Source organism: Dipteris shenzhenensis, chromosome 10 (assembly GCF_047967505.1).
Source record: "Dipteris shenzhenensis isolate YYH24624 ecotype China chromosome 10, Dip_SZ_1.0, whole genome shotgun sequence".
Classification (NCBI taxonomy): Eukaryota; Viridiplantae; Streptophyta; class Polypodiopsida; order Gleicheniales; family Dipteridaceae; genus Dipteris; species Dipteris shenzhenensis.
In genome coordinates, this window is record NC_141605.1 from 56,560,322 (window position 1) to 56,575,877 (window position 15,556).

At 43.4% G+C, this 15,556-nt stretch overlaps 1 protein-coding gene across 2 annotated transcripts in view; it reads left to right on the top strand.

The window, feature by feature from the left end:
• LOC147898004 (S-adenosyl-L-methionine-dependent methyltransferases superfamily protein) overlaps positions 1-15,556 on the top strand; it is an 88,314-nt gene that overhangs the window by 44,884 nt on the left and 27,874 nt on the right. For both annotated transcript variants that reach the window (XM_087380743.1, XM_087380744.1), the window contains exons 2-5: positions 5,139-5,334; positions 5,413-5,522; positions 5,636-5,714; positions 5,826-5,893. In XM_087380743.1, coding sequence (XP_087236869.1) covers positions 5,139-5,334; positions 5,413-5,522; positions 5,636-5,714; positions 5,826-5,893 — 453 coding nt within the window. The remainder of the gene's footprint in view (positions 1-5,138; positions 5,335-5,412; positions 5,523-5,635; positions 5,715-5,825; positions 5,894-15,556) is intronic.

A 15,556-nucleotide genomic window follows, 5' to 3' on the forward strand; every position in this document is an offset into this window, starting at 1 on the left:
TTCTGCAAGGCAAGGAAGAGGCTTGTGCTGTCTACCGGAATGCAGGGTTACTGCGTGAGTGAGAGAGTGAAAACTAGAAGTGATAGATCCTATGAGAGAACTGAGAGATGACTGAAATATAGAGCTGAGAGTGAGCTGTGTAAACTGTAAAAGAGAGCTGAGAAAGCTGAGGAAACAGTGTCCAAACCTCTCTCCGTTTGCTGGTCCAAACCTCCGATTGTTGTGCTGCGTGGTCACCTTCAGATCAGGCTGAACTGATGGCCAAGGGACTGAGGCTAGAGCAGGGCCAGATCTGAGGATCTCAAGGGCTGCACAGGAGGCTGAAGTGGAGTTGTAGGAGGACTGAAGGCAGGAGCAAACTGAATGAGAAAACAGGGCAGCCAAGGGGCCCTTTTATAGGGCTGGACTGAGCCAACCCAGTCTGTAAACAGACCGACTCAGTCTGTTTTACAGACTGGTTGGCCTACAACCAGCCTATAAAAAGCCCTCCCTGGCTCATTTGCCAGGGGAGTTTTTGGGCAGCCTTCCCTGCTTACGTGCCCAGCCTTTGGGGACCCTAAAGGGACTGCTAACCTAGGCTAAGACCTAAACTATAAGATGGAAACACTTAACCTACTGTTCTCCAGTGGGTACTAGTGAACAAGAACTGACTACTGACTTGACCTAAGGCTGAGAGACTGACCTACGCAGCTTGTGCTTGACTGTCCCTAGACAAGGGCTCACAAAGGGGTCACAACATACGACAAAATCTCCTATATGGGAACTATAATGCACTTGTCGATGTAGCCAGTGTGTCACCTAGCACCCAAGTGCAGGGGTGCATGTGACACATAGTGGAAGATTCGTCAAACACAACATCCCGATTGACAAAACACTTGCCCGTGCGGGGCTGATATAGCTTATACCCCCTACTCTTTGAACTATACCCAAGAAAAATGCACTTGACAGCTTTATCATCCAACTTAGTGTGTTTCTGTGAAGGCACATAAGCATAAGCTAGGAATCCAAAAGTCCTCATGTGGGAAATGTGAGGCTTACGACCCGTCCAAGCCTCATAAGGTGTGATAGTCTGCAATGCCTTTGTAGGACATCTATTCAAGATGTAATTTGCACACATGACCGCATCCAACCACAACTTATTAGGCAAATGTTTGCCTTTCAACATGCATCTGGCCATTTCCATCACTGATCTATTCTTTTGCTCAGCCATGGGATTCTGTTGAGGAGTATGAGGCATCGTGCATCGATGATTAATGCCATGGGAAGCCAAAAAAACATCAAACTCCTTCGACATGTATTCACCTCCCCCGTTTATATTAAGGTGAGCAATGTGCAGCCCACTCTCATTCTCAGCCAAGGCCATAAAGTGCTTGAAGCATGAAGAAACTTCAGATTTGGATTTCAATGCGAAAATCCAAGTGTACCTGGTGAAATCATCAATAAAAGTCACAAAATAGTCGAGCCCGCCAAGAGCTGCAACCCTCATGGGTCCACAAACATCGCTATGAACCAGATAAAGCTTGCGTGAAGTACCAACTCTCCCATCCTTGGGAAACGCAACACGGTGCATCTTTCCAAGCAAGCATGGTTCACAAACATGTTTGGTAGGCATATGCATTTTAGGAAGATCCACAACCATATCTTCCTTATATAACTTCACCAGGGCTCCAAAATTGAGGTGTCCAAACCTCTCATGCCACAAATGAGTATCTGCCATGGTAGAATCAATAGCAAAGGCATGTGCATCGGCAAGTGCAACATCATCATCCAAACATTTATCATAAGCATCGAGTCTATAAAGTCCTCTAGACAATGTGCCAGTCAAAACCGTGGTAAAGGCATGTGTAGCATCATACACTGCACACCTAACATCATAAAAAAGAATCTGAAAGCCACATGTATCAATGGCTGAAATAGAAATGAGTTCTTACGAATGCCTGGAACATAAAGCACATGCTCTAGAGTGACAATACCACCAGAGACAAAAGTAAGAGCAACTTGCCCAATACCTTTCACGGTATATGATGCATTATTGGCACATGTGACACTGCCCCCCTTAGATGTAAGCTCCAATGAGCTGAATAACTTCCTGCAGGAAGTGATGTGCTTGCTAGCACCACTATCAAAGAACCAAGCATCACGAACATCTGAAACTGCCATACAAGCATCATGAACATCAAGATTATACTGACATGTAACCAAGAAAGCCCAATGTTGGACTTGTGCGAAATTAGCAGACTCATGTCGATCTTCTGCAATAGAAGAACCAGATACTGCAAGACCAGACTCTTTCTTTTTCTTTTCAAATAATATGCGCTTCCTGCATTTAGAAATATCATGCCCAGGTTCCCTGCAATAATTACATCTCTTCTTCTTTTGTTATTCCTTGAAGAAGAGGCACCATGTGAATGATCAGCATGGGAATGAGAGGGCTTTCCAGCTGAAACCTTGCCTTTACCTTTTTGTTTGTGATAGGCAGAAAATGCTTGATCACTAGCCATAGTAGCATTGCGATTCACACGACTTTGCTTCTTCTGAAGAAGAAGAGCAACTAGCTGGTCAAATGAGAAATGATTGGCATCACCCCCGGCAACCAACCTCAATGTAGTAGCAAAGCCTTGATATGAATCAGGCAACCCATCAAGGGTATTAGAAACCAGCTGAGAATCATATAATCTCTTCAATGTTGGCCAACTGCTCTTTCAAATCCTTCACATTAGTGAGATAGGCATCCATGTTATCACCCTCATCAAGCTTTAAATCTTTCAACTGCCTATGGAGATAGGCAACCCTTGCCTCATTCCGCACCTGATACAAAGATGCAAGCTAATCTCATGCTTGCTTAGCTGTCTTGCAAGACCGAATATGAGGGATAGTAACCCGTTTCATTGCAAGAGCAATCAAGGCATGTGCTTTGGCATCATGACCATCCCACTGAATTTGCTCCTATGAAGGAGGCAAAGCACCTAGAGCATTAGAACCATCACCTGAAGACCCATCACCTGAAGCAGCAGAGGCTGTAGGTGTAGCACCAGAAGTCACAGTGCGTGTAGGCCTTGCCTCAGAACCTGAAACAAAATGCCATAGATTTTTGGCAACCAAAACATGTCCCATCATGTATGACCACATGGGATAATTGGTGCCATCAAGCTTATCATCAGCCCCAATCATTCCAAACAGATCATTCTTGTGGCTAGTCATGGATGCAAATGGAGTGCAAATACCACAATTGACAAAGGGAATGCAAATGACTACACAAGCCTCAACGCTATCAGCTGCAAATGGAGAACAGTCCAAAAGGTTGCAAATGAAGGTTGGCACGAGCCCTGAGGTGAACTGTAACTGCTCAAAAAACCCCGCTACAGGATGTACGGACCACAGCCCTGAAGGTGGATGCAGTAAATGCAATCTGTACAGCTTTGACAGCTATGTATGGATGCAAGACTGCAATTAATGCAGCAGTAAATGCTCTGACAGTCCATACGACGGCTGTACATGCAGTAAAAGACCCTAACACAGTCCGTACAACTGTCAATGGCCTGTCAGCAGATGCAAGACTGCAATTAATGCAGCAGTAAATGCTCTGACAGTCCGTACGACGGCCGTACCTGCAGCAAAAGACCCTGATACAGTCCCTGTACGTGCTGTAAATGCACCTGTCTGCAGTAAATAAAGCCATACAGGTCCGTACACAATGTACGGACCACACGTGTGAACTTAAATGCACCGTACAGGTTCCGTACAGTTCACACAGTGCTGCAGCAGCCTTCAAATGACCACGTGGTTGAGGAAGAGGTCCACTTCTGCAAGGCGGCTGAGCTAGGGCTTCAGAATGCAGCAAATAACACCGAAATGTGCAGGTTGGCCTGTTAGGGTTATTCCGTACTGCAGCAATAGGTCCGTACAGCAGCAATAGGTCCTAGATAGCTCCGAAAACTCTGAACCAGAGCCTCAATGGAGCATTAATGGCAGGTGGCTGAGCAGGAACAGTACCAAAAGACCGGACTTTGGTGAAGATATTACAAGTAGAGCTTTGTCGCTACTTTACACACACAATGATCTCATTGTTATTGCTCTAGACTGCACTTCTGGCCCTTGTTGCCATAGGATTAACAAGCTTCCACGACTTGAGCAATTAGATCTTAGTTTGCTAATAGCATCTAAGGTACCATCATTGTGGCATTGGCCGCATCATGCCGCCCATGGGCACATCCTATAGAGAGGTGCAAAGGATGTTAGCAGCAAATTTCAAACATGTTTCAAAGACGCCGAAAGTCCAGATGGGACCCAAGTATGGACTGTGAAGAGCACAGAGTCACTCATGCTTGGCACATGACATAGCGCACATGATAAGAACTCCTCCTGTTCATAAGGAGTTTCTTTTCAGCATTTCCTAGCTTAATCGAAAGTTTTTGGAGATGCGATAGACACCTCTAGATCCCCCCTATATCATGATGATACCAGTCACAGTCTCATAGGTTTGTTTGGCCTTCCGTAGACATTAATAAATCTTTATTTTTTCCTTTCTTGCTCTCCCCCCTTCTCCCCTCCACTTCTGCTAAATTATCTCTTGCTCTGCACCCTACACATCGCTTCTAGCACATTTACTACCTTCTCATAAAGACAAAAGCCTTTCAGCTGGTTTCCATCCATCCTCTATGGTATTATTCATCAAGTTAGCTCTACAAGTATAAATTTCAAGGTGCCTCAGCCTGCTTCCATATAGTGGAGGAAGGGGTCTTGTGGTTTTTTTATGTACTATCAAACCAAACATGAATATTCTCTGGTGTTTTCCTAAGCTGAATGATGCTATGACCTTCTAATAAGGATAGGTGGGCATTCAATTTTCCTTCTGTTTAATGTTTAATTGGTTCTAAGATCTTATGACTGTCTATGTAGGAATGTAGAGGGGAATCTTCTTTAAGTTAAACACTCACTCTATCTTCCTACAAAGTATGATGACTTTTTAAAAGACTATGGTTATGTGGTATGTGACTTCTTGCTGCTAAGCATGATAATGGTAGTGGTAAGGTGTTGAGAAAACCCTTATATTCTCTTTGTTGAGACTTTTTTTACAAGATTTTTCTGTGCATGTGGGATAACCATTCCTTTATTGACATTGTACATTTTATGGCCAGCGTATGAACCTCACAGCAGTTACAGAACGGACTTCCATCATGGAAAGACACATTAAAGATTCACTTGCTCTCTTACCTGTCTTAGAGACTACATATTCCAAATATAACATGGCAGACACAGTTGAAAACTTGAAGGTTATTGATGTGGGAAGTGGGGCTGGTTTACCTGGCATTGTGCTTGCAATAGCTCGCCCATGTAAGAAGGAATTTGTGTTTTTAAAGATTTGTCAGTAGATGTTTTGCTTAAGTGTCTTACCATCATTTTTGTTTGTAGCTTGGCAAGTGACTTTGATGGAATCTATTCAGAAACGTTGCAGCTTTTTAGAGCACGTGACTCAAGTTTCAGGTTTAACAAATATCAAAGTTATGCGTGCCCGAGCAGAGGTGTGAAGATTTTTAGATTGCAGCTCTTGTCCCGATAGGTAGAATTGTTGATAGAAAATTTTGTCTGATCACGATTTCTCGTTCTTATTCATGGGGAAAGATTAAACTTACAGGATGCTGGGCATGAGATACATTGTCGAGAAGGTTTTGACATAGCAGTTGCAAGGGCTGTTGCTGAAATGCGGATACTTGGTGAGTACTCTCTTGCCCTTTATAGTGTCTTTTATAGCAGTTGCATTGGTGTTACTAATATTTGACTTGAAGTGCTATGTTTTCTTTTGTTAATATGATATTTTTCATCAGTGGAGCTTTGTCTACCATTAGTTCGAGTTGGAGGATTGTTGGTGGCTGCAAAAGGTGCCAACCCTGAGGTATTAAAATGAGATATTTTGTCATTATTTGGGATTATCCAAGGGATTTTGTGGAGGAGGCTTGCAAAAACTAAAATGGATTGCACTTACTGATTGTGGTTTTGTAGGAAATCCTAGTGGCACATGTATGGAAAAAGTATTATTTACACCAATCTATGGAAGACCCTAGGTTCTGAAGATGTCACTTATTTGTAAAATACTGGAAATTGGATCTGATTTTGCCTTTTTCATGTCACGTGTCTAAAAGGATAATCTATTTTGGAGTACCATGACTTGGATGCAAATCCATAAAGGGACTTGTTGAGCTTGCAAACCTTTGCTCTTGTTCCCTTCTGCACAAATTAGGAGGTGGCTCCATATGGACGTTCATTCAAGTCTCCATCTTTAAAAAAAGATTTGACGTCCATTTGCCACAAGAGCTATGAGAAGTGTGCTGCCAAGGATAACACTATTCTTACAGTGGAAGCTTTTGCATCTGTGCAAAAATGTGTGTAAAGTTTACCCCGTGCTCTTGGGATTATTCTTTGGCAACTTGTCTGCATTATACTTGTCAATGAGTCCATTTGCTGGACTTCTTTTGTATAGTCACTTACATCATTCCACATTTTGCTCGGTCAAGGGTCGAAAGGTTCCCAAGTGTCATCCTTGACAATGTCATCCATTTGATGTTTCATGGCATTCTTCCAGTGCATATGCTTATTTGACTGAGTACATCCTGAGAGTTATCATCACCCAACACTTGCATTATGAGGGCAAATGCCACCCTCCTTTGGCAGTTGTAGTTTGGCCCGTTGCCTTTGTTGCTGCCCTTTTGTAGTCTTGCATCTGTCTTCAATGGCCATCTGGGTAAATTTTGAGAGTTTTCTTGGCATCTTTTGGCTGTTACAATTGTGGTTGCTTTGTAACAGCAGTAAGTTTTAGCTCAATAATTAGCTCAACAGTTGGCCCTATTAGCTATAAAAGGGTCACAGTAATTTTAGTCTCCTTAGTACTTTTGTACTTATAGTAGTTTTAGCGATTTTTTGTGATGCCATGTCACGTGGCACCCCTATTCAATAATCTCACATACAATTAGGTACTGGCTCACCTCCCTAGGCTTATAAAAGGGCTTCAACTGTACTTGTAGGGACATTCCAGTTCAGTACACTTTTGTAATCATTAAATGTTTGGTACTTTCAAGCATGGCCTTGAGTGGCTACAAATGCCACCCTCCTTTGGCAGTTGTAATTTGGCCCGTTGCCTTTGTTGCTGCCCTTTCGTAGTTTTGCATCTGTCTTCAATGGCCATCTGGGTATTTTGAGAGTTTTCTTGGCATCTTTTGGCTGACAGTAGTAAGTTTTAGTTCAATAATGAGCTCAGCAGTTGGCCCTATTAGCTATAAAAAGGTCACAGTAATTTTAGTCTCCTTAGTACTTTTGTACTTATAGTAGTTTAGTGATTTTTTGTGATGCCATGTCACGTGGCACCCCTATCCAATAATCTCACATACAATTAGGTACTGGCTCACCTCCCTAGGCTTATAAAAGGGCTTCAACTGTACTTGTAGGGACATTCCAGTTCAGTACACTTTTGTAATCATCAAATGTTTGGTACTTTCAAGCATGGCCTTGAGTGGCTGCAAATGCCACCCTCCTTTGGCAGTTGTAATTTGGCCCATTGCCTTTGTTGCTGCCCTTTTGTAGTTTTACATCTGTCTTCAATGGCTATCTGGGTAAATTTTGAGAGTTTTCTTGGCATCTTTTGGCTGTTACAATTGTGGTTGCTTTGTAACTGTAGTAAGTTTTAGTTCAATAATTAGCTCAACAGTTGGCCCTATTAGCTATAAAAGGGTCACAGTAATTTTAGTCTCCTTAGTACTTTTGTACTTATAGTAGTTTTAGTGATTTTTTGTGATGCCATGTCACGTGGCACCCCTATCCAATAATCTCACATACAATTAGGTACTGGCTCACCTCCCTAGGCTTATAAAAGGGCTTCAACTGTACTTGTAGGGACATTCCAGTTCAGTACACTTTTGTAATCATTAAATGTTTGGTACTTTCAAGCATGGCCTTGAGTGGCTGCAAATGCAAGGACTGAACCTAGCCTTGGCTAGCCAGCATCATGGGAGGTGCCTGTATCCCATGCTCTCTTCCTAGTAAGAGAGTTTTTTTTCCTTTTCTTTCTATCCTATTTCTATTATGTCTGCTACTTAGTCTATTTGGTTTACCCACTTAGTTACCACTAGTAAATAGAACTGGAAGTCTTGTTATAGTTTTCCGATGTTGGGCCAGATCATAGGGATTTTGTGGGCCATTCATTCTGAGATTTGGCATCACATCCTAAGACCAAGGCCCACCTCTGTGCAAAAATCTGTCGCCAGAAGTACCCCGAATCCTGTTCTGCCATATGTTAGCCATCTAAAAGGTCAAATTTCCAAGTGCTCAGGGGAAATGGATCAATGGAGACCTTTTGGCTTCCTGATTCTCCCTATGTGCTCGAATTTTGACAATATTGAGGATGAATCCCACATTGGAAGATTAGGTCTGTGTTGTTGGAAAATCAAAATAACGATCAGCAGTTTGGATGCACCAAATTGATCCCTACGTGTTCCTAGAGCTTGGTGGAGATCCAAGCTCAAATGGAGTAGTTATGAACAATTTTGACTGGCAGGAAGCTCGCAATCTGCTGCAAGTTGCTCTCACACAACTTTGTTTTGCATCAGCCTTGGTGCAAAGTGTTGCGAGCTATTTGGATGGGGCTGATCACGTGTGATTGCGATCAGATCAGAATTTGTGGAGTTATGAGAAATCGGTTTGTAGAACAGGCTCAGGAGTCAGGACAGCGCTATAGGTATCGTTCCAGCTATTTTTGCAATCAGGTGCAATCATACTGATCTTTACTTCTATTTGGCCTATTGATTCCTTGCACTGCGATTGCTTAATCTTGTGGGATTTCCCAAGTTTTCTTCCAAAAACTTGATCTGCAAGTCAGGGCAGGAGTCAAATTTGGGGCTTTTGGTTATAATCTGTATTTTTGGATTTGATTCATGAATATATACCTCTTGTAGATTCCTTTTATTTAGATTTTTCTTGAACTTGGCAAAGCTGAGGAAATTGGAGTAACTGGTCATATTGGGACAAACTAGTCAATTTGGGGGATAAACAGTTTGGCCAACTCAATTCAGCTTTGGAGCAGAGGGTAGATGGTGTGGAAAAAGATTGCAGGAATAAGTTTGATAATGCCTTCCCTCAGTTAAGAACTATGTGAATTTAGTAAGGAACAGAGTAGAGCGTAAAGGAAAGGAGATGCCATGAGACTTATTTATTTGGAGCAGGCTGGAACAGCATGATTTCATGGCTGAAGCCAGAAGGGCACATCTACAGCAGCCTTCCAAACCTATCACTCGTTTGTTCAGAGTTCCTACTTGTGGTCCAGATAATGGTCAAGGCCATGGTACAGCCCATGATGGTGTGCCTAATCCCTTCCTCAAGAAAGGAGAGATACTGTCTCGACAACTTTCAGCTAGAACCTGATGTTAGGGCATTGGCTTTCACCTAATTTGCCAAGACTCTATTAAGGGACCTACAAAGGGAAATGGGAAAGAGCTTGGTATGGGTCAAGTCTACAAGGATAAAATCAATTTGCAAAAGCTCAAAGGAGAGACCAGCTCACCTAATGAGTTGGAGGAGTGGCTGAGCATATTGGAGGACTACTTTAAACTGAGTCCCAGGGATGACACTGCCAAAATTCAATGTGCAGTATTGCATTTAGAAGAGTATGCTCATACATGGTGGAGACACCAACTTCATGAAGTGAACAATGGGACAAGGCCTCTTATATCCACAACCCATCTTCTTCTGATGATAAAAAGAGAAAGAAGAAGATCAAGTGCTTTTATTGCAACAAGGCAAGGCACAAGCAGAATGAGTGCCGAAAGAAGATTGCAGATGAGAAGAATGGAGTAAAGAAAGAGTCCAGCAATAGCGCGGAGGCAGTACCAGTAGAGCTGTTCGTAGCAATTGAGGAGATTTGCACGGAGGCAGTTCATGTACCGTGGATTATTGACAGTGATGTCACGCCACATGACCAGTCGGAAGGATTGGTATACCTCTCTACAGCCGGTAGGGAATGACATCCTGATAGCAGTCGGCAATGATGCAAAATGTGCAGCAAAAGGAAAAGGTACGATTGCTCTCAAGTCAGATGGAGTTGTAAAACAGTTGTCCGATGTCCTTTATGTGTCAGATAGCCATCGCAATCATCGGGCTTTGCCTAGACAATTCTTTGATTCATCACATCGACTTCAAGTCAACGGCCAAGGAGATTTGGGCACGCCTTGAGAATATATTTGGTAACAAAATCACAAACTCCAAGGTTTTTTTGAAAATGCAATTTTATAAGTTGAAATGGAAGAGTGTGATACCTTGAGTGCACATCTAGCAAAAATTCAATCTTTAGTTCAACAACTCTCCCAATGTAGAATCTATCCGATCGGTCTAGCCGACCACCTCAGTGTGTCTGACCAAAAGAGGAGGAGAGGCTGCTTGGGAGCCAGTAAACTCAGGTTGCCAAGCGTCTCGAGCTTGGATGGAAAAAAGACACTCCCGTGTGTCTCTCTTTACCCTGCATGACAAAGAAGGAAGCCCCTCCCTGCTTGTCCTCTGAGTTCCAGATTGTTGAAGTCTCCTTCAACAATCCAAGAGTTCACCTTCAGAAGACACCCCGTGAGCTGCCTTCAAAAAGGGCCCCTTTGCTATAGCAACACACTCGTTGAAGACCCCAATATAGAGATCCCCTACCTAAGTGCCCATCCACATTACTCTACCCTCTATCAGCTCACCTTGGTCAAAAACCTCCAAAGTCAAGGCTTGCGTCCTATTGTTAGGGACCAAATATCGGGACCACATCCTAGGAGTAAGCGTATGTGTCTCTTGATGTCTTCTACTGAAAACATATCCTCCTAAATCATTAGAACATATACCGATCACACAACTAGGGCTCGTTGTAAATCTAGTCTCAAGATCAGATGATGGGGTTCACCCTCAACAAACAAAGATACCCTCCAAAATTGCTTGACATACTACTTGACTGAACTACGTTGTAGCAGGTCATACATCGGCAAACATATTGGTCAACAACGACAGGTGAGAGAAATGTTTCAGCCATCTCATGCTTAAATTCTTAGTTGTGTTGCTTCCAAATCTTGCGCATTGGAGGTTCCATTGTAGCAGGATCTTCATCATCTTCAATAGCATCCCAAACATTCTCCTTCATGAGAAGGAGTTGAATCGTCGTTTGCCATGTGGGGAATCCTTCCCCCGTAAGTTTTTCCACGAGCAAGGAACTTGTCGATAGTGAGCCCATTGTGGAAGAGCTGGGAATGTGAGTAGAGAGAGCTGCAGTGTGTCCCTTTGATAGGCAGCTGGCGTAGTGGTAAAGATGTGGCGCCTAGGAGCGGGCTGCTTTCTTCGGGCAGTAGCAAACTGAGCGGGTATTTGCAGCAGATCGTACGGCAAAGAATGGCGGGCAGAGAAGTAGCATGGCGGGCAGAGAAGTGGGCAGAATGGCAGAATGGCGGGCAGAGAGACGAGCAGAATGGCGGGCTGGGCAGTAGGCAAAGGAGTGGCGCCTATGAACTGAGTAAGGAGCTGCCACGAACCATGGAGCTGAGCTGATTTGCCATTGTTGGTGAGGCTCGAGTGGAGAAGGAGTGGAGCTAAAAAATGGAATAGAGAAGGCAGCCCTTCAAGGGGAATGAGGGAGAGAGGCTTCAATGTCCTCAACCTCTTACCTCAACCTCTTGGAAGTTAGCCTAGCTCTGATACCATATGAAGATGCAAGACATGGAATGGAAAGGAAAGTAGAAAAGCAAGACTAGGCAACCATAATGGAAATGAAAGAATGCTAGAAAGAAATGTACAACCAAGCAAAGTACTTACATGATCAAGAAAGGCTTGAGGCTTGATTATTTGACAAGAGAAAGTACAATGCCTTTATAGGATATGCCTGTATATGGGATAAGTCCCATAGTGACACGTGGCACTCTAGGATATAAAGTAGTATAGTACTACTCTAGAACTCAATAGAGACACACTAAAAGTCACTCAAATTGACTCCATTTTCTAACAGAGCTTGGTAAAGGTATGGTGGCACCTTTCTATTTGGGGCAGCCCACAATGCAAGGATGAGTTCGAGCACCAGCGTGAGCAGTTTCACAAGGTTACAGGCACCTTCTACATTTTCAGCGATCAAGGTATCCGTTGGTTGTACACCTTGAGTCCTCCCTCCTGGCTGTTGACCCTGGGAGGCAGGTTGTAGGATGGCGAGCACATTTCAGCACCTCACAGTGATAAGACAAAAAAAGCAATAAAATACTAGCACTATGAATAATGTAGGGAGACACATAGGTGCACATAGTTAGCTAGTGATGGGTTTTTTTATGGCTCCAAAGACATCTTTTCCCAAGAAAAGATGATATGATGTAAATATTTGACTATGAAATAAAATGTTTGTTGGAACTTCCTATGGGAAGCGATGAAAATGCAATATGGATGCACTCCAGAGTAATGTACCCATGTGTGACGGGGTCGGTGGTTGAATGTCAAATGTAAAAGTCTTTTGTGTTTTTTTTACGTGTGGTAAATGGTCTTCTGTGCATGGAATGTTGTCATGTCAATATCTGTGTTACATCCAATGTGGTAAATGTGTGGGCATGCATCAAAATACCTTGTTTTCAAGGATGGTTGTGTGCTAGTGAAATGTGACCCCAATTGTGTGAGCAATGGTCTTGGTGCAATGTTTTTGAGGCAAGGTAGAAGAGTGGTAAAAGGAGGCAATGACGTGGAAAATTTACGTAGAGAGGTGGCTTGCATGAGGAAGCTATTATTTTATGTGGAGCCAATGCTGCAATACGTGGGGACTTGGCTCATTACGTGGGTGGCATGAAGGATTTTCCAAAAGGAGTTGACGCTGCGTTATAGAGGGGGAGCGCAGATTGTAGAGGGGGGGAGAGAGGCTTTCCAGAAAGCAGGAGAGAAGGTGACGACTCTGGGTTTTTTGAGAAGAGAAGGAGGTGTGCACTGATTGCATGTCGCTGGTGGTCTACGCTGCCTTTTGCGTTGATTGTGAGAGAGCTTTGCTGTTTGAGGCGCTCGTACAAAGCTTCCCCCCCCCTTGGCTAGAATTCAGTCGTTGGAATTTGAAGAGCTGCTGATCGCTTATTCTTGCGAGGAATGTAAAAGTGTGGTCACCGGAGCAAAGATTGCATTGATTATTGAGTTCATGTGATTCGTCTTCGAGCTATAATCCAAAGAGTCCTCAAAAAAGCTGTTCAGAAGAAAAAGATGTAGAGTTAGATGCAAGCTTTGCACTGAGGACGGAGATTCTGTGAGGGACTACTGTGTACAAGAGATAAGCAAGAACTGGAAGGTATGGCTCATGAATTTCCCTGCTTCTATGGGTTGCCACATGAGGACCCTGAAAAGTTTATTGAAAATCTGGAGTTTACAGCTCTGATCAAAGATAGGAATGCACCAGCAGTGTTACTTCAGATATTGACCTTTTGTCTAGTAGGAGAGTCTCGTGTTTGGCTGCAAGAATTTATATCTGATTTACATACTGAAGACGGGGCACTAAGGGCTCCGAATTATGCCGAGGTGAGGGCTGCCTTTGTGGCATAGTTTGCATGCAACCAAGATTCTGATAAAATGTGGAGGGAGCTGTGTAGTTTGCAGCAGCATCCTAACCAGACTGTGGACGAGTATCTGAGTAGATTTACTGTGTTGTGGTTGAGTGCAAGGAGTTGCCCACTTGTGATGATGCTGTGAGGAAGGCCAGGTAAAAGGAGAGAAAACAAAGGAGGCTAGTTGAGTTAAGTAATGAAATGCCTGTGGTGCAGCCTAGACCTCAAGTCACCTTTGCTGTGAAGGATGATCCATCTAAGGCAGAGCCTAAAAAAGAGGAATCCTTCAAAGAACTCCAAGAGATGTCTAATGTATAGTGCTACAATTGTGGAGAATGGGGGCATTACAATACTCATTGTGACAAGCCTCCTCGGGTGGGTGAAGAAATGTATTCTTTGCCGGCTGGATTAAATAACCGGGCTAATGATCATAGTGTGTAGGTGAAGGACGCAGGCCAGCCAAGTAATAGTGGAGTCGTGAAGGCTATTGCTGAGGAAAAAGGCAAAGGGAAGGTGGTAAGCCTGCTTGGGTTAGAAGAGGATGAGGTGACAGCCATGCCATTGGGGAAAAGAGACCATGAAGATGAAGCAAGCACAAGTACAAAGAAAGAAGAACCTGCTGAAGAGGGGGTTACTTACCATAGGAAGAGGATTAAACGGGTCAAGAAGCCTAGAAGAAAATTCAAGACTCTAGACTATCCAATTGGGAAGTAGCAAGGAGAATATGATTTGGTAGAGGATCTTTCCAAGCGGAAGCCCGACATCACATTTGGTTAGATGATCAGCCTGTGTCCCAAGTTGAAGAAAGAATGGAGAAGAGCAATAAACCCTGGTAAGTGGAGCCCTCGGAAGGAAAAAATCAAACTAATGTCAGTTTCTAAGCTTCCAGATATCTTGCCTTCAATAGAAGCCTGGCACAAAGGAGTGGGACTTGGTGAGGCTTATGTCGATGGTGGAGCTCAAATCTGTGTAGTCACATAGTCATGTGTGGAGAAATTGGGCTTAAAGATTTCATCTCCTTCAAGGTTCCGCATCCGAATGGCGAATCATGCTAGGGTTAAGACCCTGGGAATTGTGGCTGGAATGGAGATTGAAGCATTCAAGGTTCATTGCAAGGTAGATTGCCATGTAATGCCGGCTGGTTTGGGAGCTTATCGTCTCATTTTGGGAAGACCTTGGTTACCGAAGGTAGGAGCAATACAGAATTGGGGAAACGGAGTGATTACAGTGCATAGTTCTGAGGGACAGAGGATGCGGTTTGATATGGTTAGTCATGCTGAAGTTTTTGATCCTGAAAAAGTGGCAGAGGTGGACAGTGAAAGTGATACTGACAGTGAAGAGGAGAGCAGCCTTACTTCAGACAATGATGATGCTAATGTAGCCTTTATAGGAAGGATGGAAAATCTGCAAGTGGATCTCACAACGGAACTCAGTGCACAGGAAGAGGATAGAAGTGAGGTAATGGAGAGATTCATGCAGCCCAGGGATGCTCATGAGCCTATACAAGAACTGATTCAGCATACAATAAATCTAGATCTTACTTATGGAGAGAAAGAAGAATATTATAGGATGTTGCACAAGTACCCCAATTTGTTCATCACCTCGTATGAAGAAATTAGGGGATTCCAGGGGAAGCCACTAAGAATTGAGTTAAAAGAGAATGCTAAGCCAGTATGTCAGAAGATGAGGAGATTAAGCCCAAAACAAATAGAAGTGTTGAGAGTAGAGATAGTGGAGTTGTTGAGAGCTGATATTATAATGCCAGTGACGCATTCAGATTGGGCCAGCCCTGTGGTGATTGTTCCAAAAAAAAAAGGGAAATAGAGAGTATGTGTGGACTATAAGCCTTCGAATGCTGCTACCAAGAGCAATCACTATCCTCTGCCACATATGGATTACATATTAGATAGGGTAGCCGGCCATGAGATGTATAGTCTTTGTGATGGTTACTCGGGTTACTTCTAGATTGCTATAGAGCCAGAAGATCGACTGAAGATCAC